This window comes from Chlorocebus sabaeus, chromosome X (genome assembly GCF_047675955.1).
Source record: "Chlorocebus sabaeus isolate Y175 chromosome X, mChlSab1.0.hap1, whole genome shotgun sequence".
Taxonomy (NCBI): Eukaryota; Metazoa; Chordata; class Mammalia; order Primates; family Cercopithecidae; genus Chlorocebus; species Chlorocebus sabaeus.
Window position 1 is genome coordinate 140014011 of NC_132933.1, and position 26410 is coordinate 140040420.

At 40.5% G+C, this 26410-nt stretch overlaps 1 protein-coding gene across 2 annotated transcripts; it reads right to left on the minus strand.

Moving 5' to 3' along the window:
- Positions 1 to 1033: 1033 nt before the first annotated feature.
- On the minus strand, positions 1034 to 26410 carry TLR7 (toll like receptor 7). Of its 2 annotated transcripts, XM_073013869.1 has the most exons (4): positions 26240 to 26410; positions 25782 to 25882; positions 5499 to 7992; positions 1034 to 4026 (listed from the first exon to the last, which is right to left on the minus strand). In XM_073013869.1, exons 2-4 carry the CDS (start codon positions 25782 to 25784, stop codon positions 3917 to 3919), a joined length of 2607 nt encoding a protein of 868 aa, XP_072869970.1. In that variant the 5' UTR covers positions 25785 to 25882; positions 26240 to 26410; the 3' UTR covers positions 1034 to 3916. The 2 variants fall into 2 exon arrangements, with proteins under 2 accessions (XP_072869970.1, XP_007989226.3); XM_007991035.3 differs by having other exon boundaries at positions 3915 to 7992.

A 26410-nucleotide genomic window follows, 5' to 3' on the forward strand; every position in this document is an offset into this window, starting at 1 on the left:
TTAGCCTCACAGAGGTGATGTGAACATTCAAGGGAATAAATGAAGCATTTAATTTGCATTTTCTGCCTAATAGATGTGACCTCCCTTCCTCCTTCCCTTCCACCCCTTACTCAATGACATTGTCGGGATACCAGTGACTTCATCTTGAGCCCTTCTTCCTAAGATCCTCCTCACTCCCTCCTTGCCTGTCATTCCCTTTGTGGGCCTGTCCTCATGAGTAGGAGCCAAAGTTGGGATTACTTTAAAATGCATCTTCTCCATTCAGAACATGCTTCTTGTGTTCTGTTTTCTTCGGTGGCCTGTTCTGGAGAGTTGATCATCTCACAGATTAATCCATCACGATGTGTTAATGGACAAGAGTGATGTGTTAAAGGGCAGGAATAATGTGTTAAAACAACCCTTGAAAGTTTGTAAATTAACTGGGAATTTTAGTTACGATGCCTCAATCCAAAGGCAAAGAAATCAATCATGAGAAATGTAGGCCCAGAAGAGAGATGGGAGTTATAAACTGTTTTATTTAATGCATGTCACCTGTTACTAAGTTCTGTTTGGTGGGCCTCCATCTGGACCTGGTGCAGGGATGTTACCACCATCCCGGGGTGATAGCAGGACAACAACCTAGTTCTGGCTCCCAAAACAGCCCAAGCAATCTTCTCAGCAGTGTGGTCCACCTGGACAATGGGCCTCAGATATGGGTTCATGGATATGTTACTACAAACTTCTTTTGCTCAAGTCAACTCATGCAATTCACTGTTATGAAATCCCCTGGAATCTATGCCTCACGGTGTTGTCTTGGCCAGTGAGAAGTAAAGCAGCCATGTGTCATACAAGAGCAATATGGCTTCCTAGTTAGCCGTCTCTGTCTAGTCTTAGCCTCAGTAGTTGCCACTGGCCAGAAGAATATTGAGAGCCATTTTCTGTCTGTGGGAGCCGCTGTCTGGCTCATCTTTGCTCTAGGGATGTCTGAAAACTGTCATGAGGCCCCCAGGACTTCCCATTTCCTTCTGGATTTTACCAGACTATTTTTAGTGAGTGTTCAGTGTGAGACACTGTAACGAGAACCCTCTCAGTCATTTTAAGTCTGAGCTTTTCCAAAACGTTTAATTAATATAAATCCCCAAGAGGGGGCAGTGATAAACATATGAAGACATGCAACCACTGATGTCATGACAAACATGTTAGAAATGAATTACAACCTGAGATTAGGGGAATCTTAAAGACTGAATTAGTGCTTGAAAGTTGAGATAAGTAGAAAGAGTGAATTTGAATGTGGCAGAGAGTCCAGCCAGTGTCACCTAGGGAAGATTCCACGGAGCCAATTTTAGAAGATCATGCTCACTGAAGCAGGTGGGGGACATGTGTGTGAGAGAGACATAGGTTTCCAACCAAAAGTGCACACAAAACCACACCTTCCAAACAGAAGCATCCACCTGCAACAATGGCTGTCTTCTTTTCATTCTTGTACATTGCTTGACACTTGCCGTGGGTGTCTAGAGCCAAAAAGGAAACTGAGCGGGAGGGGGAGGCAAAAGAAGAAAGGAGGGAAAGAAGAAGAAGAAGAAAAAAAAAACCTGAAACAGTGTGAAACTGCCCTATTGTGATTTCATTCTCACTGGCATGGGTGGCCCCTATGTCACCAGGGCCCTTTCCATACCATCTTATGAGTCTGGGACTTATTTTCTTTTTAACCCTCCTTCTTCATAGCGTTGGTTGGCAGGTGGGTTGTTCTCTTGTTCACCTTCAGTATATTGTTAACTTGGTGAAATGGATTAATGTTTGTCTTGGTGTTGTCTGAAGCACATCTCTGTTTGAGTCCCCTCAATCACGTTCTTTGATCGTTTCCCTCCCACATAGCTATTGGACTTTGGAGGGTACAAATCATTCCCAGTGTTTCTTAGGGTCAAGGGCTTCACCTTCCAGTAGATGCCAGGAGCAGCGTGTGCTATAACTAACTGCTTCTAGAGCACAGCGACCCGAAGCTCCAAGGAGGGATGTGCTCCCACTATCTGTGACTAAGCCTTTCCCATGAATAGTGTTCCTGCTTACTGAGCATGTGCAGCAGAGGCAGAGGAACAATTCCAACCTCAACTCCACCCCCATGTTAAAATTGGGCCATAAATAACTAGCAGGATGTACAACCTGGTCCTCTTGTTCACCCGAGTTAGGATGAGAAGCAGGAAGTAAATAAAAAGCATATCTTATGGGAGGGGGAAAGGCATAAATAAGAAGAGTGTGTGTCCTTGCTATCCCCATCACAGCTTCCTTGGAGATGGGCACAAGTTACCCACACTCTCAGGTCGCCACATCCCCTTGCATACTCTATATTCCTTGGTCACATGTAAGAGATGATCTGGACCTAAAAGAGTGTCCAGACAGATGGAGCTGGAAGTAGACCTGCAAATGGGGCTGAGAGATCCTGGCTCAGGGTCGGGGCTACAATCAGACTCATCCTCTCTCTCCTCTACAAACTGCAGACACATGTTTTGCCTTTTTCTCATCCATAACATTTGCCCTGCCAAGTGCCTCTCTTGGCTTTGATTCTAAAAATACCAAGTCTTGCTAAGGTGTAGTATCTATCTGAAGAGAAAGGACACTCCCTGGCCAAGTCAAGGTTGAAAGGGGCTTGAACCAACACTTGATGGTGGAAGCAGAATTCATGGAAAATCTGGGAGTCCCTTCTGAGGTGGAGCCAACCAGAGGCCAGTCAGCAGAGAAGCCCCACATTCAGAGCTTTGTGGGGACCATCTATGAACAGCTCCAGTCCTACAAAACTGCACTGAGGGCCCTCAGAAAGTTAAAAGTATGACATGTCAAGATTACCAAAGAATTCCGATAAAAACCATCTGTTAGTGTGCTGTTATTTTCCTATAACAAACCACTGTACTTAACCTCATGTCAAAATACTCTGTGGTTTCTGAGTTGCATTATTTTCATTTTCCCTTCCTCTTGATCCATTTCAGAAGGTGTTTAAGTTGTCTTCAAGTGATTTTATGTATTTATGTGTTTCAATAGAAGACAATTTATAATGGCGAAAAGCTGATTTTTTAATGCCATTATCCTTGTTCTCACGGAAGAAGAACAGAAACTATGAAACACAATAAAGCTTACAGAAGTTGTGAAACAGTTGACTCCAGCAATTCAATTACCTCTCTATTTATTCCAGAGATTAATTTGGGAATTTGTGACCCTTACTGATTAAATGTCCTTTGGAAATAATTCATATAGTGTGTACTCACAGGTAAAGTAAAGCCTTTGGCACTGCCACATATGAGGAAAATATGATGTCTTCAATCAAAGGCTTGAACACATGCACGCTGTTTTCCAAATGGCACAAACACCATTGTAGATCACTTCTTCCATGAAATAAAGCAAATTGGTCAGGTTTCAATCTTTGAACTCATGAATTTATACCCAGTTGAAAGTACATGCGTCTTAAGAATGCCTTGGTTCTTTCTGTTGTTTTCTGTTGTTTTTGAATCTGATAGTTGAAGTTCAAAACTGAAGCTTTCTCAATGTGAAGGTCTATAAACTTTGGTTTCTTCTCCCATCCCCCAGCAAAAAATGAAAGGAATCCATACAATTGGCATTCAAATAATTGTCATCTCTGATAAAAGTATAGATAAATACACACTCTCGGAGTCCTTCTTTAGGGCTTACCATCAAAAGCATCTAACATTGCTGTATCAAGCGTGCAGGTATTTACAAATATATGGCATTAGTTAACAAAACAGTTTGAAAGATATTGGATGAGGAAATTTTACTTTGGATACAGTACTTTGCAGTGCAGATAAAAACATTTAAGCAGGTAAATTATCAAAGGTAGAGAATATCACTTTGTATAAAGGCAGATCATTTAAATATTTTTCCATTTGTAGGTGGACCATATCCGTTTATGGTAAGGATGTGTCTTTCTTTCTCACTGTTTCCCTTTGGAAGCCAGGAGCAGGCCCAAGGGAAAAGAGCAGGAAGCACTGAAGCAGCAACCACCTGTGTGGTGCCCACACTCGATCTGCACAGAACGGGGCCCTGGATGACACAGAAGCAATTGGTTAAGAAGTTGACTGGGTTTTGTTTGTTTGTTTGTTTTTTGAGACAGAGTCTAGCTCTGTCGCCCAGGCTGGAGTGCAGTGGCACAATCTTGGCTCACTGCCACCTCCGCCTCCCAGGTTCAAGCAATTCTCCTGCCTCAGCCTCCCAAGTAGCTGAGATTATAGGCACCTGCCACCACCCCCAGCTAATTTTTGTATTTTTAGTAGAGACAGGGTTTCACCATGTTGGCCAGATTGGTCTTGAACTCCTGATCTCGTGATCCACCCGCCTCGGCCTCTCAAAGTGCTGGGATTACAAGCATGAGCCACCGTGCCCGGCCAGTTGACTGGGTTTTTATTTCACTAAACTAACTCTAGTACATTTTGGTCTCGTATAGACAGAGCTTGAGCTTTTTTTAAACCCTATTTCTGTATATATCAGTACTTTTTAAGGGTAGAAATGCAGTTCTTCTCAATGTCATGATTGTGTGTATATTTAATCATCACAATTACAGGAGCATCAGAGCCCTGTGTTTTTTACTTGGCACTCCTTTCCCAACAGTATTTTATACAAGAGCTGAGGGGAGAGACTCAAGTGCAAATAGAGACACAGAGAGATAGGAAAGAAGACTCAATGCATTATATAAATTCCATCTTTCCAACTCCTGTGACAGACGTTGGTGACTCCCCCGAAATATGGGCAATCTCATTTCTTGAAGAATTTCAAAACACGCTTTTGGTGTGACATACATGAAAACAATTTAAACCACCAGGCATCTCCTTGGTAAGCTAGGCAGTCGTGTTTTGCAAAGAAGGGCTAGACCGTTTCCTTGAACACCTGACTATAGGCCACGTGATTGTCTGTGGCCAGGGCGTTCTTTAGACACTGCCAGAAGTATGGGTGAGCCTGCGGGTTTGTTGGCCACTCAAGGACAGAACTCCCACAGAGTCTTTTCCGGAGCTGGAGGAACTTGGACTTCTGAAAGGGCTTCTCAAGAAATATCAAAATAATCACATCAACTTTTTCATCCATGAGCCTCTGATGGGACAAGTAAAATGCTATCTTAAAATTTTCGGTCTTTGCATACTTGTCTGTCATCACAAACACTGTCTTTTTGCTAAGCTGTATGCTCTGGGAAAGGTTTTCCAGAACTGGCTGCCCTGGTAACCAGTCCCTTTCCTCGAGACATAAATTAAAATGTTTCTCTCTTGGGTCTTCCAGTTTGGCCACCAGCTCAGCCAAAACCCACTCTGTCACAGCTGGGTCTTTAGTGTCATACACAATGAAAGCATCATAGCAACAGTCTGGTGATATTAGACGCTGATACCCCTTTATCTTGGCCTTACAGAAATGGTAAATATACCACACATCCCAGAAATAGAGGTGACTTGCTGTCATCATCACCATGAGAAAGAGAGATACAGATATGGAAAGTGAGAACAGAATCAGGTTAGTCAGATCTAACTCACAGGTATACAGATCCAAGGAGATCACACTCTGGCCTTTGTGTGCTCCTGGCCCCACACAAGTCACATCTGTGGCCAGGTAAGGAATAGTCACCTCCGTATGGTTAACCCACCAGACAAACCACACAGCATCACAGGTGCACAGAAACCGATTATGATGCAAAAGCAACATCTTCAGATTGTTGAGGACATTTTCTGGGAAGCTGGTCTTTTGGATTATCTGGATTTTATTTGAGCTGAGATCCAGATATCGCAACTGGAAGGCATCTTGTAGAAAATACTTTGTCAGACTCCTGATTTGATTATTCTTAAGAATAAGATTCTTGAGGCTTCTGGAACAGTTGGATAATCTCTCAGGGACAGTCGTCAGTTGGTTGTGGCTGAGGTCCAAAGTTTCCAGGTTCTTTAGATAACGGAGTTTTTCCCAAATGAAAGATTTGAGCCCATTTTTGGCCAAAGAGAGATTCTTTAGATTTGGAGGCATACCATCAAAAACTCCAGAAGGCAAGAAACTTAGGGAATTTTTAGAGATGTCTAATTCCTCTAATTTTAGCAGATTCTTGAATAATTGTAAGTATCTGTTATCACCATCTCTCCATAAAACATCTAAGTGATTTCCTCTGAATTCCAGAGTTCTAAGAGACTCACTCTCCATGGTCCTGCTGGTGGAGGAAGAGATGTCATTGTCGTTCATCATCAGTTTCTGCAGAACCTTTAGGTTCTTGGTAAAGTTTAGCATATGAGTAATTCCTTCGGATTGAAAATAATGGCTATTACTGCTTATATCCAGAACTTCCAATTTGCGAAGCTCTTCAAATGCTGTTGAATGGAGTAAATCAAGCCGGTTGTTGGAGAAGTCCAAATATCTCAGCTCTGCTAAAGGTTGGAATTCACTGCCATTAAGAGTTTGGCTAATGAGATTTCCTGACAAATTCAGGCATTTGAGGAAAGAAAGATGCTGAAAATCAGAGGACTTGATAAAAAATATACTATTTTTACTTAGATCCAAGGTCTGCCCATACTTGTAGCAGCTTTCATTAACAGACGTGAAAGAAGCCTCTTTGTTTTTGAACCTGCAACTCCTTGCATACTTATCATATCTGAAATAATATAATTGTTCCAGGACCTGGGGTTCATAACTTTCTACAGAAGTTCTGGCATTTGAGCAGAAGCCAACTTCACTTGAATCTCCTGAAGGTGATATTTTATTCACTGAAAGATCTATGACTTTCAATCTTTTAAATTGTTTAAACATGCTGAGGTTAGCAATTTTTATAAAGTTAGTACCAAGATCAAGAACTTCAAGATTTTGAAGATTGTGTAATGGAGAGAGGTTAAAGCTTTTCAGCTCTTTGAAGACATATCCTCTGATCCGCAGAATTTTCAGGCTTTTCAGTGAAGAAAATGCTTGTGATAGATTCATAGATGCACGATAGACCTGAAGTTCAAAATTGAAAGACAGATCCAATTGGATGAGGTTGGGGAGAAAATGCAGAAATTTGGCATCCCCAATTTCTTTGGCCAAGAAGTTTTGGGACAGATCTAGTTCCTGGAGATTGTTGATGTTCTTAAACCATCTTGGGGGCACATGCTGAAGAGAGTTACTGTGTAGACGTAAAACTTTTAATTCTGTCAGCGCATCAAAAGCATTTACAGGGATCTGTAGGGGAGAATTATTTTTACATGGCGTACAAGGAAATGGGGCATTATAACAACGAGGGCAATTTCCACTTAGGTCAAGAATTTGTAATTGGTTGAGGTTATTAAAATCATCTTCTTGGATTTCTGCAATCATGTTGTTGTAGAGATATAGTTCTGTTAAAGTAGATGGCAAAACAGTAGGGACGGTTGTGACATTGTTATCTTTCAGGGAGAGCACTTTTAACTTTGTCAAGTTTAGGAAGGCATCTTTTTCTATTGAATATGAAACATAACAAGGATTTCGATAATAACAGTTTTGGCCCAGATAGAGTATTTCTATGTTGGCCAGTTCTGTTAGATTCTCTTTTCTGATGGAAAAGATGTTGTTGGCCTCAAGGCTGAGAAGCTGTAAGCTGGGTGGAAGGCCCTGCGGTATCTCTAGAAGCTGGTTTCCATCCAGGTAAAGGGATTTTAAATAAGTGAGTCCACTAAAGCTTCTGGGTTTAATCTGCAGCCTCCTGGGGCACATGTTGCTTTTTGACCCCAATCGAATAGGTACACAGTTGCATCTGAAATCGATCTCTACCAGATGGACCAGTCTGTGAAAGGACGCTGGGGAGATGTCTGGTATGTGGTTAATGGTGAGGGTGAGGTTCGTAGTGTTGGTGGGAATACCTCTAGGAATTTCTGTCAAATGCTTGTCTGTGCAGTCCACGATCACATGGTTCTTTGAAACATCCAGAGTGACATCACAGGGCAGAGTTTTAGGAAACCATCTAGCCCCAAGGAGTTTGGAAATTAGGATTATGTTAAAAAGGATAAGAATTTGTCTCTTCAGTGTCCACACTGGAAACATCTGAAAGTATAAGAAAGAACAAATCATTGCTCTAAAACATACGAAGAATCAGCATTAAAATTTCCCATTTGCTGCCTCTCTTTTGCAACATTTTAAAAACAAGTAATTCAGGCCTTGTTTCCAACTGTCTAAACAGTAGCCCCAACCCCATGACTGTATTTGTCAATTACTGAGATTTGCAATTATTTAGTTACATATTTAGCTTTTAGCATCTTAGCTTTTTAGCAAAATAGCTTTCAAGATGGTAGAAGCAGCATTTTCCTATTCGTTGTTACATGGAACACTAAAATGACAGAGCCATCGATTCACTGCCAAAGTCTGAAATTTGGAAGGTGAAGAAATGTTAGAATATGGATACACCCAGGAAAAATAACACATGAAGACTTCAGTGCAATTGATGTTGACCCGCTAAACCTGCCCGGGTACACATTACTTGAGTCTTTCAAAATATTTGAGTCTCAGAATATTCTAAGATTCCCATTTTACAAATGATGACATTGCTCAGCAATATTAACTGATTGGCCCAAGGTTACCCAACTAGTAAGTGGCATTTGATTATAAAACATAGATTCCTGCCATTCTGGCACTGACATTCTATAATCTGGCTCTCATCTTGGATTGTTTTTGGAAATAATCTTGCAAATTATCCCCTCCAAGGGGATTTTAGGATGAGCATTTTCCCTACACATTGAGTTTACATTACATAAATTTGGAGAGGAGACAGTAATAGAGTCAGGGCACTGACTGGGTGATGCATAATCAGAGGAACCATATAATTGATCCATTAGTATACTTACAAGAGTGAAGTGGGGCTGTTAATAATTACACCAAGACTATAGGCATAAACCAAGTCTGTCAGGCAAACTGCGACATATGGGAACCTACCCATAAAGGTGGTTCTTGTGCATCCAGGTTTAGCATGACAGACACTGGGACCCTAGGGAGAAAGGCCCTAAAAGGGAATATGGGAAGTGCAGAAGAACTTTAATAATCACCTTATTACCTTCAACTGACTCTGCCTTAGAGAATACTTTAACCGTGGACTTGCTCTCAAGTTTCAGGATTTCTAGCAACGTCTACTCCAGAACACTGGTTTTAGTTTAGTACTTACACATGGAGTGGTCCAGCCTGTGTCTCTACCATAGGGATCTAGCTCAGTTAATGCTTTTATCTTCCCAAGTGACTGAATCAACCAATCATGTTGATATCTAAGAAACCAAATGCCTACTTCCACCAGATGTGGTGGCTCATGCCTCTAATACCAACGCTTTGGGAGGACAAGGCAGGTGGATCGCTTGAAGCCAGAGTTCAAGACTAGCCTGGGCAACAAAGCGTGAGACCCTCTCTCTACAGAAAAAAAAAAAAAAAAAAAAATTAGCTGGGCATGGTGGCACACATCTGTAGTTCAGCTACTTGGGAGGCTGAGTTGGGAGGACCTCTTAAGCCCAAGAGTTTGAGGTTGCAGTGAGCCGTGATCACACCACTGTACCCCAGCCAGGGTGACAGAGCAAGACTCTGTCTCAAAAGAAAAACAAAAAAAGCCTACTTCCCTTAATTCCTCTAATTGGAGGTAAATAAGCAATTTTTTTTCTCCAATGCAAGATGGCTCAGAAGGGCTTTTTCATGTCTAAAGTTTGTTGGAGTTAGACGTACAAAATTGTCTCTTCTTCTTCTCACCACCCTATCTTTTCCTCCCCATCATTAAAACCACTGAGAGTCCAGTTGACCTCCTTCATTGTTCTTAACATCCTCCTTGGTGTGTGGTTTTAGCTGACATAATATCAACTGAGATCCCTCTACCCTTGGTCTACTCCAAAGCCTCCTCTCTCACTTTCCCAGTCCACCCTATCTATCAAGCTTCCCAAACCTTAATCAATCAGTTTCTTGCTCTGAACTCCTTGAAATTGTTTCCCAGGCTCAAGTGATCCTCCCACCTCAGCCTCCCAAAGTGCTGAAATTACAGTCATGAGGCACTGCACCTGAACTTCTTATTTTATTTTATTTTTTACAGTATGAGCTGAAGCTTTTTATCATGGCATCCAAAGTCTTCCATAATTTGTCCCCTGTCTACTTGTCTGGCTTACCTGATTGAACTCCTCTACTAGCCTTACTAGTCGATACACCCAAGTTCCCTGACTTGCAAGTCCCTCTGTTTGAAGTCCTCTTCCCTACCATTTTCACCCACCAGAATTCTAATTATCCTTTAAGGCTATGTTTCTCAAAAGGAGCACTCAGATACCTCAGAATGTATGGCAATATGCCAGTGGGTACAGGAAGCCCTTAAATAAATATGGTACATCTTTCTAGAGCACCTGTCTTTCTCAGAGATTTAGGAAAAATGTTCACTACTCAGGGAGGAGGGGTTGAGTCAAGATAGGGGGATGGCTATCATCCCTCATAATAGGATTTTATAGTCCCTGATAATAATATTTGTATGGTTATAGGATCCCAGGCCCTGGACCCAACCCCTGCTATGCTTTTGTCCAAAGACATAATGGGTTCATAGATACCACTATTAGGAGGCAATTGGTAATGCTCCCAGAGTGATACTGTAAAGCAGAGAGGGGAGTTGTACTTCAGAGAGGGCCAACATGGATAAGTGACAATCATGAACCAGGTCCCTCTTCCCATCCCATTCTCATGTACCTAAATGAGACCCTGGGAAGAAGTGGGAGGATCGCTGAGTTGAGTTGAAAACATGAAGTGATTGAGACAACAGTCCTCATACCACATTTCCCAGGATGTGCCTAGTTTAAGTGTTTTCGTGATCAGGGAAAATGGAGGCTGTAAAATGAAGGAAGTTTAGTTGTAGAAAAATAAAGTCACCTTCACCAGTGGTATGATGATAAATGTTTAACAATCAGCTTTCCCTGATTTGTTGTCTTGATTTGTAGCATTTGTCAATTTCTATAGTGGCAAATATTCCCTCCATGGCCAATTTCAAGTAGGGTCCAGCACACCACTGGCCTTAACACACCTGAGATAATGACTGTGAAATTTTTAGTCTCTACACACTGACATATTATAAATTAGAATGCAAATTAATCAGAAAACCTTCCCCCCCACCACCACTTATTTCTAAACTTTTTTCTCGCACCTGTCCACTTTTCTCTTTGACTATTACCACCTCCCAAATCCAATTAGTCATTAGGTCTCATCTGGACCACTATGCTAGACTCCAAATTGTTCTCCCTGCTCCCCCTTCTCCTCTACAATTCATTCATCAAACAGTATCAGAGCGTTCTTTATAAACCTGAATCAGATCAACTACAATGTCTTCCTATTACACTTTAAATGAAATCCAAAGTCTTTACCACTGCTTATATCAAGGGTGTTCTGACTTCAGCCTACCTCTCTGACCTTGAGTCATCCTTCCCCTCCTTTACCACATATCAGCCATCTGGTCTGTTTTCTGTTCTGCATTCAAGCCAGCCTTGTAACCACCACAGTCTTGGCACTTGCTGTTTCCTCTTCCTGAAATCATCTTTCTCCTCCTTTTCCCACAGCCCGGTCATTACCACCCCTTAGTTGCCTATTCAAGTGACACATCCTCAGAGAGGCTTTCCCTGACCAACTTATCTAAATACCTTCCCATGTAAGAATAGTGATAATAATAGTAATAGTAGTTAACTTAGGTAGCACTTACCATATGCCAGGCATCATTTTAAGTGTTTTCCATATATTAATTCATTTAATCCTCACAGTAATGGATACCACAGGTTTTCAATCCCTTATCCAAAAACTTTGGTGCTACATGTGTTTTGGAATTCAGAATTTTTCAAATTTTAGAAGGTAATATGCTACATGTACCCTAGATTATGTAATACCTATTGAGTCCTGGGGCAGCATTCCATAATGAAACACACAAAATTTCCACAGTGACACATAAGATTGTCCATTCTAAGTGGAATTATTAAAAAAAAAAAAAACTCAGTTATTTATTCTTTATTAAAAAGAATAAAGAAAAAATTCAGTTCAGGTCAAGATCTACCTTCAAATGCATTCAGATCATATTATGTTTGCAATCAACTGAGTTAGGACAAAGCTTTTGGTTTAGAGTTTTGGAATTATAGACTATTATCATTATTATTATTATTATTAGAGACTGAGTTTCACTCTTATTGCCCAGGCTGGAGTGCAATGGCATGATCATGGTTCATTGCAACCTCCACCTCCCGGGTTCAAGCGATTCTCCTGTCTCAGCCTCCCAAGTAGCTGGGATTGCAGGTACACGCCACCACGTCTGGCTAATTTTTGTATTTTTAGTAGAGACGGGGTTTCACCATGTTGGTTAGGCTGGTCTGGAACACCTGACCTCAAGTGAACCACCCACCTTGGCCTCCCAAAGTGCTGGGATTACAGGCATGAGCCACCGCACCTAGCCTAGACCTCTATTATTATCTCCATTTTACAGATGAGTCAACTGAGGCACAGAGAGGTATATGCACTCTGTAATTGACTACCCTGTTTGATTTCAGTCATAGCCCTTACCGCAGTCAGAAATTATCTTGATGATTTATGTTGCTTATTCGTATGATGTATATTCTGTACAAGAATGTAAGCTGCGAGAGGATAGAGCCTTTTGTGGTCTCATGTAAAACAATGCCTGGCACTTAATTAGGACCTTGTTATGTTTGTTAGATACATGAATGAAAGAATGAATGCCTGCATAAATTAATCGTGAAGTAAAGAAAAATGAAAAAAAAATTCTCCTTGGAGTAGTTTCCTTCAGTCTATACCCCCAGACCAAGCACAGGTCAGATTTCTGTCTCTTCTATCTGCCCAGGGATTTCTTGGGGGAAAAGGTTTAAGAAGCTCTGTTTTTATAATGTCTCATTCAAAAACACTTTCTTCAAAAAACCTTCTGGGATCAAACCAGACAGAAGTAATCACTCCCTCCTCTCACCCCTACTGCACTTATTACATGTGAGGTTGTGAAAAGCACTCTGGATGGAGGGTTGGAAGAACTGGGTTCTAGTCCTCTCTTGGTAGTTCATTACCCATATGCCCCTCTGAGGCAGGTTCTGTGCCCAGTAGAAGATTCCCTGCAAAAGAATGATGGACACAGAAACAACAACATGGGACACACTAAGGACCTAGCCAGTGGATCTGGACCAGACAGTGCCCCAACAATTCCTTAGCTAGTAATTGTTCCAACTATCTTGTGAAAAAAAGTTTATAATACATGTTAGAATTCTACTGACTCATATTCATTCTTTCATTTGACAGATACATATTGGATACCTACTAGGAACAGGAGATGCAAAGTCTCTGCCCTTAAGGAGCTCAAAATCCTGTGGAAGGGAGAAAAAAAAATACACGCCTAAAATACAATGTAGAAAGACCATTAGTTCCTTCCAGACAAGATGCTGCCACTTGTATATGTGTAGCTGAACTGTATGTTGTTCTTATTCCAGGTGATAGTTATTGATATTTTTTGGTCCTTAATTTTGATTTTGATCCTGAATTTTGATACTCTCAATTCTTTTTTCTCTCCATAGAGTCCAAAGATTGCTACACATATCTCAACATGTTTTCTGCCTTTCTCTCATCTCATAATGACAGAACCTCCATTTGTAGTTGGGCATATATCACTCTGAAAAATAATTATATCTCCCAGACACACTTGCAGGTAAGTGTGGCTATATGACTAAGTGACACCCAATGAAATTTGGGTGGAAGTGAGGTGTACAATTTCTGGGACATGTCCTTAAATGGTGGGGCTGTTCCCCTTTCTCCTGTCTACTTCGACCTGGCTTCTTGTAATATGGATGTTGTAGCCAGCCATCTTGGGCAATGCACATGAGAAAAATGAGCTAGGGATGGTACAACAACCAGGTAGATGACCCAGAGCATCAAGATCCTTCCTTATATGACCTCAGAGAGCAGAGCAGAAATAATGGCTTGGAACTGCTGACTGCCAAGAGTTTATGAGAAATAAAAATATTGTTATGCTTAGCCAATGTCAATTGGATTTTCTATTGCACAAATGCAAACATAATTTTAACCAGTATAGAATTTGGAAATAAGTTACTGTCCATGAGTGAACCTAAAATATGGGATGCGGATGTCATCAGGCTATTAGCAAGACTCAGATATCAGAGGCTGGAAAGCTGGGTGGCCCATGTTATACCATCACAAGATATCTGATAAAACTGTCACCTATGCTATCTTGGAGGTCAGAACACATGCCAACTGTGACTTTACTCTTAGGGGAAATGATTTGGCAATATTCATAATGATGATGTGTGTTGGTGGCTTCTTACTGTTTTTAGCAGTCCTACAAAAGAAATGAAATAGGACTGAAGTTAGCCAGTCTGCAAGCACGGCTAGAAGGAAATACAGATTTGCCCTGGCTGCAACTCTACACTTTAAGTTGAGTAAGATATCCTGAATTTTAAGGCTTTGCAGGGTGGAAAAAGCCAACTTCTACTGTAGTTTACCCCAAAATAAAGCAGATTTAATGGATACAGACAAAGTAGCAACTTAGATGAATTAAGTGTGTGCCCATGGGCATTTTCTAAGCACTTCCCATTAAGCATTTTCTAGTAGACAGTGAAAGCCAGTCCAGGGCAAAAAATTTGATTGAAGAGTGTGGCCTTCCCCTTGACTCATGCAGCCTCAGGGTAGTTGATTCAATTGAGAGAGGGGAGCACTGACAAAGCATAGAGTCTTTAGACTTCAGACTGTCTAGAACTACTCTAATGTCATAGTCACATGTGGATCCTTAAATTTAAATTAATTAAAATTCAATCTCTTAGTCACACTAACTATATTTCAAGGGCTCAAAAAGCCACATTAGGCTAGTGGCTGCTGTATTCAAGGGTACAGATAGAGAACATTTTCATCATTGCAGGAAGTTTTATTAGATAGCATTGGTCCAGACCAATAAGTCAGCAAACTTATTCTGTAAAGGGCCAGATGGTAAATATTTTAGGCAAAATTGAAGATATTATAGAGGTACTTAAATAACCATTTAGAATGTAACTAATTAGAATAGTAAAACCTGTTCTTAGCTCACAGGTCATTAAACAACAACAACAACAACAACAACAACAACAGGTAGTGGAACAGATTTAGCCCATGGGTCATACTTGGCAGACCCCTGGTCTAGACCAAACCTTAGGCTGTGATAAACTTGTGCGTGGAATTAATTCTAAGCAAATTCATTCCAAGTCTATATTATTTAATGCTTATCCCAATTCTAAGAGATATGCTCATTTACAATGAGGAAAGTGAAATGAATGCTGAGGTGAGACCTAGGTGATTGAGACAGAGCTGGCACTCTTAGCCACTCTGCTATTCTACTTCTCGAGATGTCAACTCAGTCATTGTCCCTATAGATGGAGAACACTTTGAGGTCCAGAAGCCTTGTTTGTCTTTACATATACTCCATCATTAGGATGCCTGCCACATAGTGAGTGCAAGCTAAATATTTGCTGAGTAAACCAAGGCTTTGAACTTTCTTAAAATCCCATAGAAGACTCACATTATACTAGTATAAATAGTAAGGCTTTTTCCCTGAAGATCAGATTTTCACTAGGTGACAAGGAGAGACCAGGAGGGTTTGGGGCCTCTGAAGGAAGGATTGAAGTGGGGAGCATCCCACAGAAGAAACGAGGATGGTATCATTGGAAGGGCACGGAAAGTGGAGCTGCAGATGGACTCTTTCATAATCCTTTTTCTCAGACGCTCTGTCCCTTTGAACCTGAAACCCCAGTGAAAGCACAGAGCTCATTTGTCTCTTGTAGGAAGAGACACAGTCAGGATGGGGCTGCCCTTGTCCTATGCTCAATAGTTGAGCCCAAGCCCACTGACCCTTGGAATGCTTTATGCCAAACAAAACATCTCTTGGCTCTCCACACCGGCTGCACAGGAAATCTGGAACTCGGAGATACCAGCAAGTTTGCATTCCAAGATCCATGCCAGAAGGAAGATTAACTGCAATGAGAAAGTTGGGCTCTGATCAAGCAGGTGAGGGAAAAAAATGAACTCACTATTTATTAGAGTAGTAAAACCCATTCTTAGCTCACAGGTTGAAAAAAAAAAAAAAAAAAACAGGTGATGGGACAGATTTAGCCCACAGGTCATAGCTGGCAAACCTCTGGTCTAGACCAACCCTTAGGCTGTGTTAAACTTGTGAACGGAGTTAATTCTAAACAAATGAACAAAGCGTTTCTAGATTTATTTAAAGAGAAAGTATACCTGAACGGTCATCTAGAGAAGATGACTTAAAAGTGTGAAATATTCCTTTATTCCAATGGAAATTTCCTTCAGTGTAGAAATTTCTCCTTTCAAGCCATTGGAAAGGACCTGCTTCAGACTTAAGCTGGAACTTTAGCTTCAACTATTGTTATTTTGAGATTTAAGGGTTCAGCAACAAGCCAAGTCTGTTTTTCCATCTGATACAAGTAATCTATCTTATTTTGTTTTGCTTTGGGGTTTTTTTTTTCTTTGTAATGATTGCCTAAAGACACGCATCTTTTAGTAATTTGATTTGTAAAATAGCATAGTGTAGCATGATATAGGCCTGGCTTTGGTAATGAATCATAGCTAATTACACATGCAAATACACTGGGTAAATTTGGATGCTCAATTAGCAAACTAATTATTGTAAAAATGGGAATGGGTGATTTTATACACACAGGTGTTTCTATTTTCTCAATATATCATCTCTTTAGTTAAAATGGAAAATACAGAATTTATATTGAACAGCCATCAGACCATGATTTGTGTGTTTTTTAAAATAATGGCTGCCTTTTATTACTTCTGGTGTGCCAGGTTCTAAGGCAGACTTGTTTATATTACATCATTGATCCCTCATACTGAAGTTGAAAGGCCATACAAATATTCTCATTTTATTGATGTGGAAGCAGAGATCAGACAGGCAATTTTAAACCAAGATTCAGACTCATTGTTGACCAATTCTATTCAAGTTGCCTCACACAGTTACAGCAAATGCACTTGGTATAATGTGTGTCTGCATTTTGATTAATTTCCTTTTCAGTTCAAGGATTCTTGGTACTCTAATGCTTCTATTTTGTGCCACTTAGGGGTTTTGGGAGATAGAGAAATTGGTTTGTTTTATAAGAAAAATTTGCAAGTATTAAAAAATGGTGGCTGGGCACACTGGCTCACACGTGAAATCCCAGCACTTTGGGAGGCCAAGGCAGGAGGATCACCTGAGGTCAGGAGTTTGAGACCAGCATGGCCAACATTGTGAAACCCCATTTCTACTAAAAATACAAAATTAGCCGGGCATGGTGGCGTGCACCTGTAATCCCAGCTACCTGGGAGGCTGACGCAGGAGAATTGCTTGAACTCGGGAGGCAGAGGTTGCAGTGAGCTGAGATCACACCACTGCACTCCAGCCTGGGTGACAGAGCAAGACTCTGTCTCCCCCCCACAAAAAAGGCGTATTTATGTTTTGAGTGGGACCAACTTGAGGGAGAAAAAAGAAAGATATTTTTAAGATTTTTCTTAATGAATTGCATCCAATGTCCATTGTATTAGTCTGTTCTCATGCTACTAATAAAGACATATCCGAGTTTGGGTAATTTATAAAGAAAAAGAGATTTAATGGACTCACAGTTCCACATGACTGAGGAGGCCTCACAATCATGGTGGAAGGTAAAGGAGGAGCAAAGGTACATCTTACATGGCATCAGGCAGGAGAGCGTGGGCAGGGGAACTGCCCTTTATTAAACCATCATATCTCATGAGACTTATCCACTATCGTGAGAACAGCATGGGAAAAACCTGCCCCCATGATTCAATTACCTCCCACCAGGTCCCTCCCATGACATGTGGGGATTATGGGAGCTACAATTCAAGGTGAGATTTGGGTGGGGACACAGCCAAACCATATCATCCAGCAATGTTACGTTAGGGCAGTTTGTAAATTTAGAAATTTAAAGGCACATTGAGCTTTACCTCCATAATGAGTTATAGGCTCACACAGTCATTCAACAAACATTATTGAGAATCTACTCTGTGCAAGGTACTGTGCTAGATAAAGTAGGGAAATCATGATGAGTCAAACACCATTGCTGCTCAATTAGGAACCAAATACATCTGCTACTCTATCATCAGAAGTTGTGTGTATCTCTTGAGCACAGAACTCTCTCTCTGCTGTCAGGGAAATCTATGGTGAGAAAAAACAATATATTGTGGGGCAAGGGCTAAATCAGGCCTAAAGGTGACACTGCTTTCCCACTCTTCAAACAAAAGTTTGAATAAACAACTCTTCAAGGTGGCAAAACCTATCCACCTGGATGCATTATTTTGATGGCAAGACTGAAGACTATATTCAAGATTGAATTTTACTGATTTTAGATCTGTATTAGATTCCTACCATAATGTTTACAGTTGTAGAGATCTGATTACTAACAGGAAAAAAAAAAATTATCAAGCTGTTTTTAACTTCACGCTTTCCAAATAGCATTTTTATCTTCAAAACTTTGTAAACTTGCAAGAGATGTCTGGTTGCAATCAGAGGAGTGAGAAGGACATGTATATAACTGGGAACTATTAGATGGCAAAAATGAGGAAGTGAAGGTAAGCGGTTTGTGTCTTGCGACAAGTTAGAAGACTGGGATTAGTCTGATTTCTCCTCGTGTTTATTTATTTTTGGGGTTAGCACCATATGAACTGAAAGTCAGATTTGTTTTCAGTCTCTCTGTCTGCTACAGGGCTACCAACTGAATTATCCTGAACCTTGACTTTCTCATCTACAAACACTGGAGTTTAGCTAACTGACCTTAATGGTCCTTTTCTATTGTGCTTATTCTATGGCTCTAATGGTTGGTGTAGAGCCCCCTGAAACTTATCTGCCAGGGTCTGTCCTCAGCTGGGAGTCTTCATAACCCCCGGAACCCCAGGCTGCTACTGTTTCAAAATGGTCCATGCAAAGCTTCAAACCACCGTAAACCTTCTAAGAATTCCACAGAGGGAGGAAAAAAACAACTAGTACATGTTTTGTTTTTCTTTAAAGTAAGCATTATATGTCTTATTTATTTATTTATTTATTTATTTATTTATTTATTTATTTTGGACAGAGTCTCACTCTGTTGCCCAGACTGGAGTACACTGGCCGGATCTTGGATCACTGCAATCTCTGCCTACCCGGTTCAAGTGATTCTCCTGCCTCAGCCTTCTGAATATCTGGGATTACAGACACCCGCCACCACTCCCAGCTAATTTTTGTATTTTTAGCAGAGACAGGGTTTCACCATGTTGGCCAGGCTGGTCTCGAACTCCTGACTTCAGGTGGTCTGCTTGCCTCGGCCTCCCAAAGTGCTGGGATTACAGGCAAGAGCCACTATGCCTGGCCTTATATGTCTTTATATAAAACTATTGTATTAGTTTGATTCAGCTCTCTGAAATAGTAAGAATGGGAAGAATTACATGACAATCCATTGATTTGAGAGAATGGTTAAAAATGGTAAGTTACCAATAGTAAAATATCAAATGTCCCTTAAAAAGAATGTGGTAGAGCTGTGGGTATTGACATAAAAAGCTATGCATGATCTACTATTAAGTTACAAAAACTAAAGGGGATTTTAAAAGCAGCATTGAAATAACATATACCATATAATGCCTTTATTATAAATATATATGCATATATTTGTATTTGCAGAGAAAAGTATGAAAGAATACACAAGAAACCTTTAACAGCAATTTCTTCTGGGCAGTGGTATGAAGGGACCTTCCCTGGGGACACAGGGACTTCTATTTTTATGTTATACCCTTCTCTACTCTTTGACTTTTTAACATAAAGAATATATTTTTTATTAAAATTTTAAAAATCAAATTACAGAGGAAATAAAATCTCATCATAACAGTGTAGAAGGAAATTGTGAAAAAGGAAAAATTCAGCAAGTACTTATTGATGTCTGCAACATGCCAGGTACTCTTCTAGGTGTTTGGGACATCAGCAGACAAAATAGAAAAGATTTCCACTCATCTGTAGCTTATGTTCTCTAAATAATAAGCACAACAATATATAACTGTCAGAAGTGATATTGCATGTCAAGTGATAAGTGTTACTGAAAAAGAAAACAGGGCAGAGTGAAAAGGATCAGGAATGTGGAGTAGGAATGTGATGATAAATAGGGCGGCTTGGATAGGCATCATTAAGAAGTTGATATCTAAACAAAGACCTCAAGGAAAGGAGAAAGTCATCCATATAGACATCTAGGGGAAATGCATTCCAGACAGATGAATTAGCCTAGAGCAAAGGCCCCAAGGTGAAAACATGCTGGAATAGTCACAAAAATGGCAACGAGGCCAATATTGCTGAAGCTGGGGGAGTAGGAGAACAATAGGAGATGAAGTCAGAGAGGGAGTGTCCCCAAGCATGTTGGGCTTTCTCTGCCATTCCATGGAAGGTGGTCTCTGCTCTGGGTAGAATGCAGATGCATTGCAAATTTTTGAGCTGATAGTCAGTTGGTCTGACTTACATTTGAGAAGGATGCTGCTGGCTGCTGTGTTGAGAATAGACAGTGAGGGGCAAGCGTGAAAGCAGGGAGACTAGTCGAGAGGCTATTACAGTCATTCAAGCAGAAGTCCCAGGTGGCAGTGCTGGAGGGGGTAAGAACTGGCCGAACACCAGATATGTTTTGAAGGAGTAGCTAAATAAAATATGACTTCAAAGTTCTTGGAAGAATGTAAAGAGAGGGATTAGAGACAGCAAACATTTCTAGGAGGTTTCCTGTCAAGAGGACCAAAGACATGGTGGGTAGTTCACAGGCAATACAGATTTCACTTTGCGTGTACTGGCACACACACACTCTCTCTCTCTCTCTCTGTTTCTCCCTCTCTCCCTTTCTCTCCTCCACTTGCTTTGGAGTCCTGAGTCATCACCCTTGTAAGATGCCTGGCTATGCAACAACCACCATATCAGAGAGACCACATGGAGACAGAGACACCTGAGGAACTGCAGCTGCTCCGGCACTTAGCTGTTGCGTCTCCCAGCCCAGGCATCAGATCTGGAGAGTGAGTCTTCAGGTGACTCCAGTCGCAGTCACCGCCTGACTGCCACCTCAAGAGACACCCTGTGGGAGAGCTGCCTAGTGAGTCCAGTCAACTCCTGGACCCATGACAGAAAGCAGTATATGATTGTTGTTGTTTGAAACCATTGCATTTTGAGGTGATCTCTTATGCAGTGATAGGTAACTGGAGCAGGAGTCAGGCAGGACATATGGGAGCAGATGGTCTAGGTAGGTACATAAGCGGGAGAAAGAGTAGAAAATAGAGAGTCCCCCAAGAGGGTTGGAGAGTTTTCTGGATGGAGAAGTAGAGTATGATTGCAATAAGGAATTCCCCCACCCACCACACCCCAGCAAAAGAAACCTTCACCTTTCTGTATTGAATCGGCATACATGCCCCTAACAGTCTATTATATATTCTTTGCATAGCTGTTATCTGGCTACGATGGATTATTTTCAGCAGAATTCTTGGCAAAAGGAAATTTATCTTCAGATGAGACTATTTGAGGCCTGGGGAACACTTGCATTTTTATAGTAAGTTAAGAAGGATTTGCTGCTTTCCTGACTTCACTCTTTTACCCAAATAACCAACCAGTCAGAAAGGTCCCTGGGCACCCCCTGGGCTACAACATGCCAGTCCTGAAAGGACCACAGCCCCATACACTCAGCTGTTCCTCCAAGCAACTTTCAAGATCACAGGGCAGGAAAAAGCCAAGTTGCCTGAGTTTAAAAGGAAATGTTGGAATCTGCATTTCTAAGAGAAAGAGTTGCTTGAGCCAAAATGTGTGAGCGAGGGGCTTTCTGTGATGGCTGGGAGCCTGCAGCGGGGGTCTGGGAGAAACCAGAGGGGATGGCTGCCTGGCTGAAGAAAACTGAGAAAGGGCATGGAAGAAGTAAGCAGTGGGGGGCGATTGCTGGAAACCCTTGCCCTCAAATTCATTGACTTTTTGCCATGTTTATATCACACTGAACTATTTGGTAACTAGAGATGTGTTGTGTATGTCTCCCTAGAGAATAACCAAGCACTGTGAATAAGAGAAGTTGCTGAAACGCTATTCATTTTATAGACAGAGCCTCTGCTAGGAATTTCCCAAATAGATTTATTAACAAATATCCCCTATTTGTGAATTTTGAAATATTTTTAATTTTAGTTTAATCTCTGTAAAGTACAAATGCCATGAATATCAGTTTCATTATGTCACCAAAACATTTAAGTACAAAGATGTAAACTACTTGCTTTTTTTAAAAAAAGGAGAGAATTATCATTTGCTTCCTATCATTTTAGCCCAACAGACTTAGTTTTCAAATTAAAAGAATAAAAGGATATAGTGTTGTCTTACATAAATTAGGAACTCAACAGCTATTATGCATCACAACAGTCACCAAAGACCATAGGACCCTCCAACTTATTTGACCTTATACCTTATCCTCTTGTTTTCTGTAAGCCACAGACTGACATACTTTTTCTGTAAAGGGCCAGTTAGCAAATGGTTTAAGCTTTGCAGGCCATCGGGGTCTCTGTCACACTACTCAACTCCTTGAATAGTTTGCCATCGTAGTGCAAAAGCACTTATCAACAATACGTAAACAAATATTCAAACAATAAAGCTATTTGTAAACACTGAAACTTGAATTGAATATAACTTTTACATGTCACAAAATAGTAATTTTGCTTAGATATTTTTCAGTCTTTTAAAAACAATTTAAAAAACAAAACAATCTTAGCTCATGAGCTGTACAGCAGGTGGGATATAGCCCATGGGCCATAGTTTGCCAACCCCAGCCCTAAACTTTGGTGAGTTTTGGGGATATACATTATTTATTCTTGGAGTGCAAAGGTACTGGCTGGTTAATCTGTAATTATGATTTTTAATTTTAGTACAGCGTTCCAAATTTTTAAATAATCAGATTGTATTAATGTAATAAATAGATTACTTAATAACTGTTTTTTTAGCCATAAAGAAATTTCCTATAGGTTAAGAGCAGAATAATGTTTTTACTTTTAAATTTGCTGAACTACTATTGACATTTTGGGAGATGTTCCCTTCTAATAGTAATTTCCCATCCCTGCATCTATTTCATATGATGAGAAGCATTGTAGTAATATCCAAGGCTTTGTCAATACAAAAACTTGGTTTTAAATCCTTGTTCTGTCACGTAAGAGCTCTCTGACTTTCATAAATCACTTGGCCTCATGAACCTCTGATTTGCTAACTGTAAAATGGTTATAAAGTAGGGATGTTGAGTGAAATTAGAATATGCAATACATGTGTTTATGTAAACCATCATCACAGATTATCCAACATTTAGTAAGCATCTAGTATTTGTCTAGCAGGTAAGTAAAAACATCAGGAATACATGGCACTTATCAATTTGTAGTTTGCTTTTTTCATTTAACCTTATACCATGAGTGCTTTCTTAGGTCATTCAGTATTATTTTAAAAAACATGATTTGATGATTACATAATATTCCATTTAATGAGTGTACTACAATTAATTCACCCCTTCCCAACACGGGACATGAGATTTTTTTTTTTTTTTTTTTTTTTCCTGGTTGCACAGACTATCTTGGTAAATAGTTTCCCATGTACATGATCACTTCTTTTTTTTTTTTTTTTAAATTATTTTACTGTTTGTTTTTTTTAAGTTCTGGGGTACATGTGCAGGATGTGCTGGTTTGTTACATAGGTAAACGTGTGTCATGGTGGTTTGCTGCACAGATCAACCCATCACCTAGGTATTAAGCCCAGCATGCATTAGCTTTTTTCCCTAATGCTCTCTCCTGCCCCACCCTCCCCCAACAGGCCTCAGTGAGTGTTACTCCCCTCCCTGTGTCCATGTATTCTCATTGTTCGGCTCCCACTTATAAGTGAGAACATGCAATGGTTGGTTTTCTGTTTCTGTGTTAGTCTGCTGAGGATAATGGTTTCCAGCTTCATCAATGTCCCTGCAAAGGACAGGATCTCATTCCTTTATATGGCTGCATAGTATTCCATGGTGTATGTGTACCACATTTTCTTTATCCAGTCTCATGGTCACTTCTTTAAGAAGAGTTCCTAAAAGTATAATCTTTAGATCAAAGGATCTGACATATGACTCAATACAGTTGAATATTTTTCCTGTGCTTTTTTGCCTTTTGAATTTCTTATATTGAAAATTATTTTCATGTCTTTTCTTAGAAGAGATATACTATTTCCCCTTTGTACTTGAGTAGGAAGCCATCATATCCAGCCTCACCTTTATTGTGTGTGTGCTGGGCTTGGTTTAGGAAGAACAGAAGAGTCTTCAGCACAGCTTTCAGAGCCACCCAAGCTCCTTAACCTCTCAAAGCCCCAGTTTCTTTATTTCTACCTCATAGGGCTACTTTGAGGCCAAAATAGAATCATGTGTATCTAGCCCTCAGCATGATACTTGAGTGATCAAGAAATGTGGGCTCTCTGTATTACTATCATTCCCATTATGCCACCTCTCAAGGGGCAAAGACAGATGTGGGCATAGGTTTGCATTAAAATAGACATCTGGGTTTCTAGGAAATGAAACCATAAGCAGTTGTTTCCTTTGTAACAGTAGCCCCATGGTTAATGCTTCATTAGAACTTTGACACAAAAAGAGCCTAGGAGCCAACATTCAGATCTACAATGTGTCTGATTTAAGTGAAAAAATAATTTCAGAAAAAGGCCATTGACATCTTTTTCCGAGTAAGTTTTGGCATACCTAATAACTCACACTTGCATCATACCACTTGCAAATGACTTGAAAAATAGTCTATTATTTGAGCCTCACAGTGGCCCTGGAAGGCAACTGGGGAGGGATTCTAATGCCTATTTTGTAGTCAGAGAAATTGAGTTTCAGAGGACTTTGATGACAGGCACAAGACCCCTCAACTAGTGACTGGAAGAGCCAGCGCTGACAGATTCTCCTTAATTCAACTTAATCAGGCTCCACTACACCCCTAAGCTTCAGCCTTTGGGATTCATGTCCATCTTTGCATTGCCCAGTTTAAGCAGAAATCCTGCTAAGTCATTTTATTGATAATCCACTCCTCTTGGTATGTGATCACCCTCAATATCTGATCAAATTCCTCATCCCCCACCATCCCCAGGTGAGGTCTGATCACCCTGGCCTGTCTTCAGCAAGAATCCTGTCAGGTCGGTTTAGCCAGAATCCCTTTTACCCTTGATGTTTCCTCTTAGTAATTTTCCATCCACTGACCCCCACTCTACTCCTTGGCCAGAAATCTTTACTGGTCTTTGGCTGTATTCAGAATTGAGCCCCTTTCTATACTGAGGTCTCTTTACACCGACTGCAATAGTCCTGATATCTTCATCTACTGTCCAAATTTAGTTTTCTTTGACAGCACTCAAGCCCGGGGATTTCCCGTATTTTATTGCTATGAGCCTGCCTACACACTTTCATCCACACAGTCATTCAGACAACACCATATGCTGGAAAAAGCACAAAGTAACTTCAGTAATTCAGTGATTTGTTATGGCTTTAAAGCCAAAAATGTAAGCTGAAGAAATGAGATCCATAGAAACCATGCCCTCAATTCAAACATCTGCTGCTCCTCCCCACAGCACATATTTAATTCTTGTAGGAAGTTGGACAGAGCAAGCATTGATTAATCTGAAATTGTGAAATGCCCCCTTCATTAATGCCAATTATGAAATATCAGGAAGCACTTTCCCCCAGCAAATAACCTAAGTACAGATTCTTCAACATTGCTCTTGCCAGCTGGTTTCAGTTGTTTCCACAAAGATTACAGATAACACTTTTTAAGGTTCTCTGAGCTGTTCTTACCATTTTTAGTCTTCTTCCAGAATGGAATGTAGAGGTCTGGTTGAAGAGAGCAGAGCATGAGAGGTGCCAAGATCAGCTTGAGATGGACCCAATAGCATCAACTAAGAGAAAGAGAAGATATCAAACTTTACATTTCAAAGACAGCAAAATACTGTAGCTTAAAGACATGCTGGGATCATTGCTTTAAAATGCACTTGAAACATCTATTTACAGTATTTACTTCCTCAAAGTTAGGTAGACTGGAGACATATTCCAGAAAACCATTTCTAACGTTACTGAAAGTCTAACTTTATCTTTGAAGAATTGACATTTTAGACTACCACATTTTTTATTTATATTCTAAAAAAAAATTTTGTGCATATGATTTCAGTTCCCTCTCCTCTCCTCCCCACTTCCTTATAACAGCACATACATCTACCTACTTAAATTATCTATATGTGTTCCAATGTTTAAAATACCTTTCTTGATGGTATGGAGTGATCCTAATCTCGAGTCTTCTGAGATGAAGTGATGGGTGGCAGGAAGTGTAGAGTCACAAAGACTCCAGGCAGCCAGCCCTGGAGTTTCCAACTACAAAGATCAGGTTGGGGGGCGGGGAGAGGAGAGATTATTTAAGCCACCCCAGATAT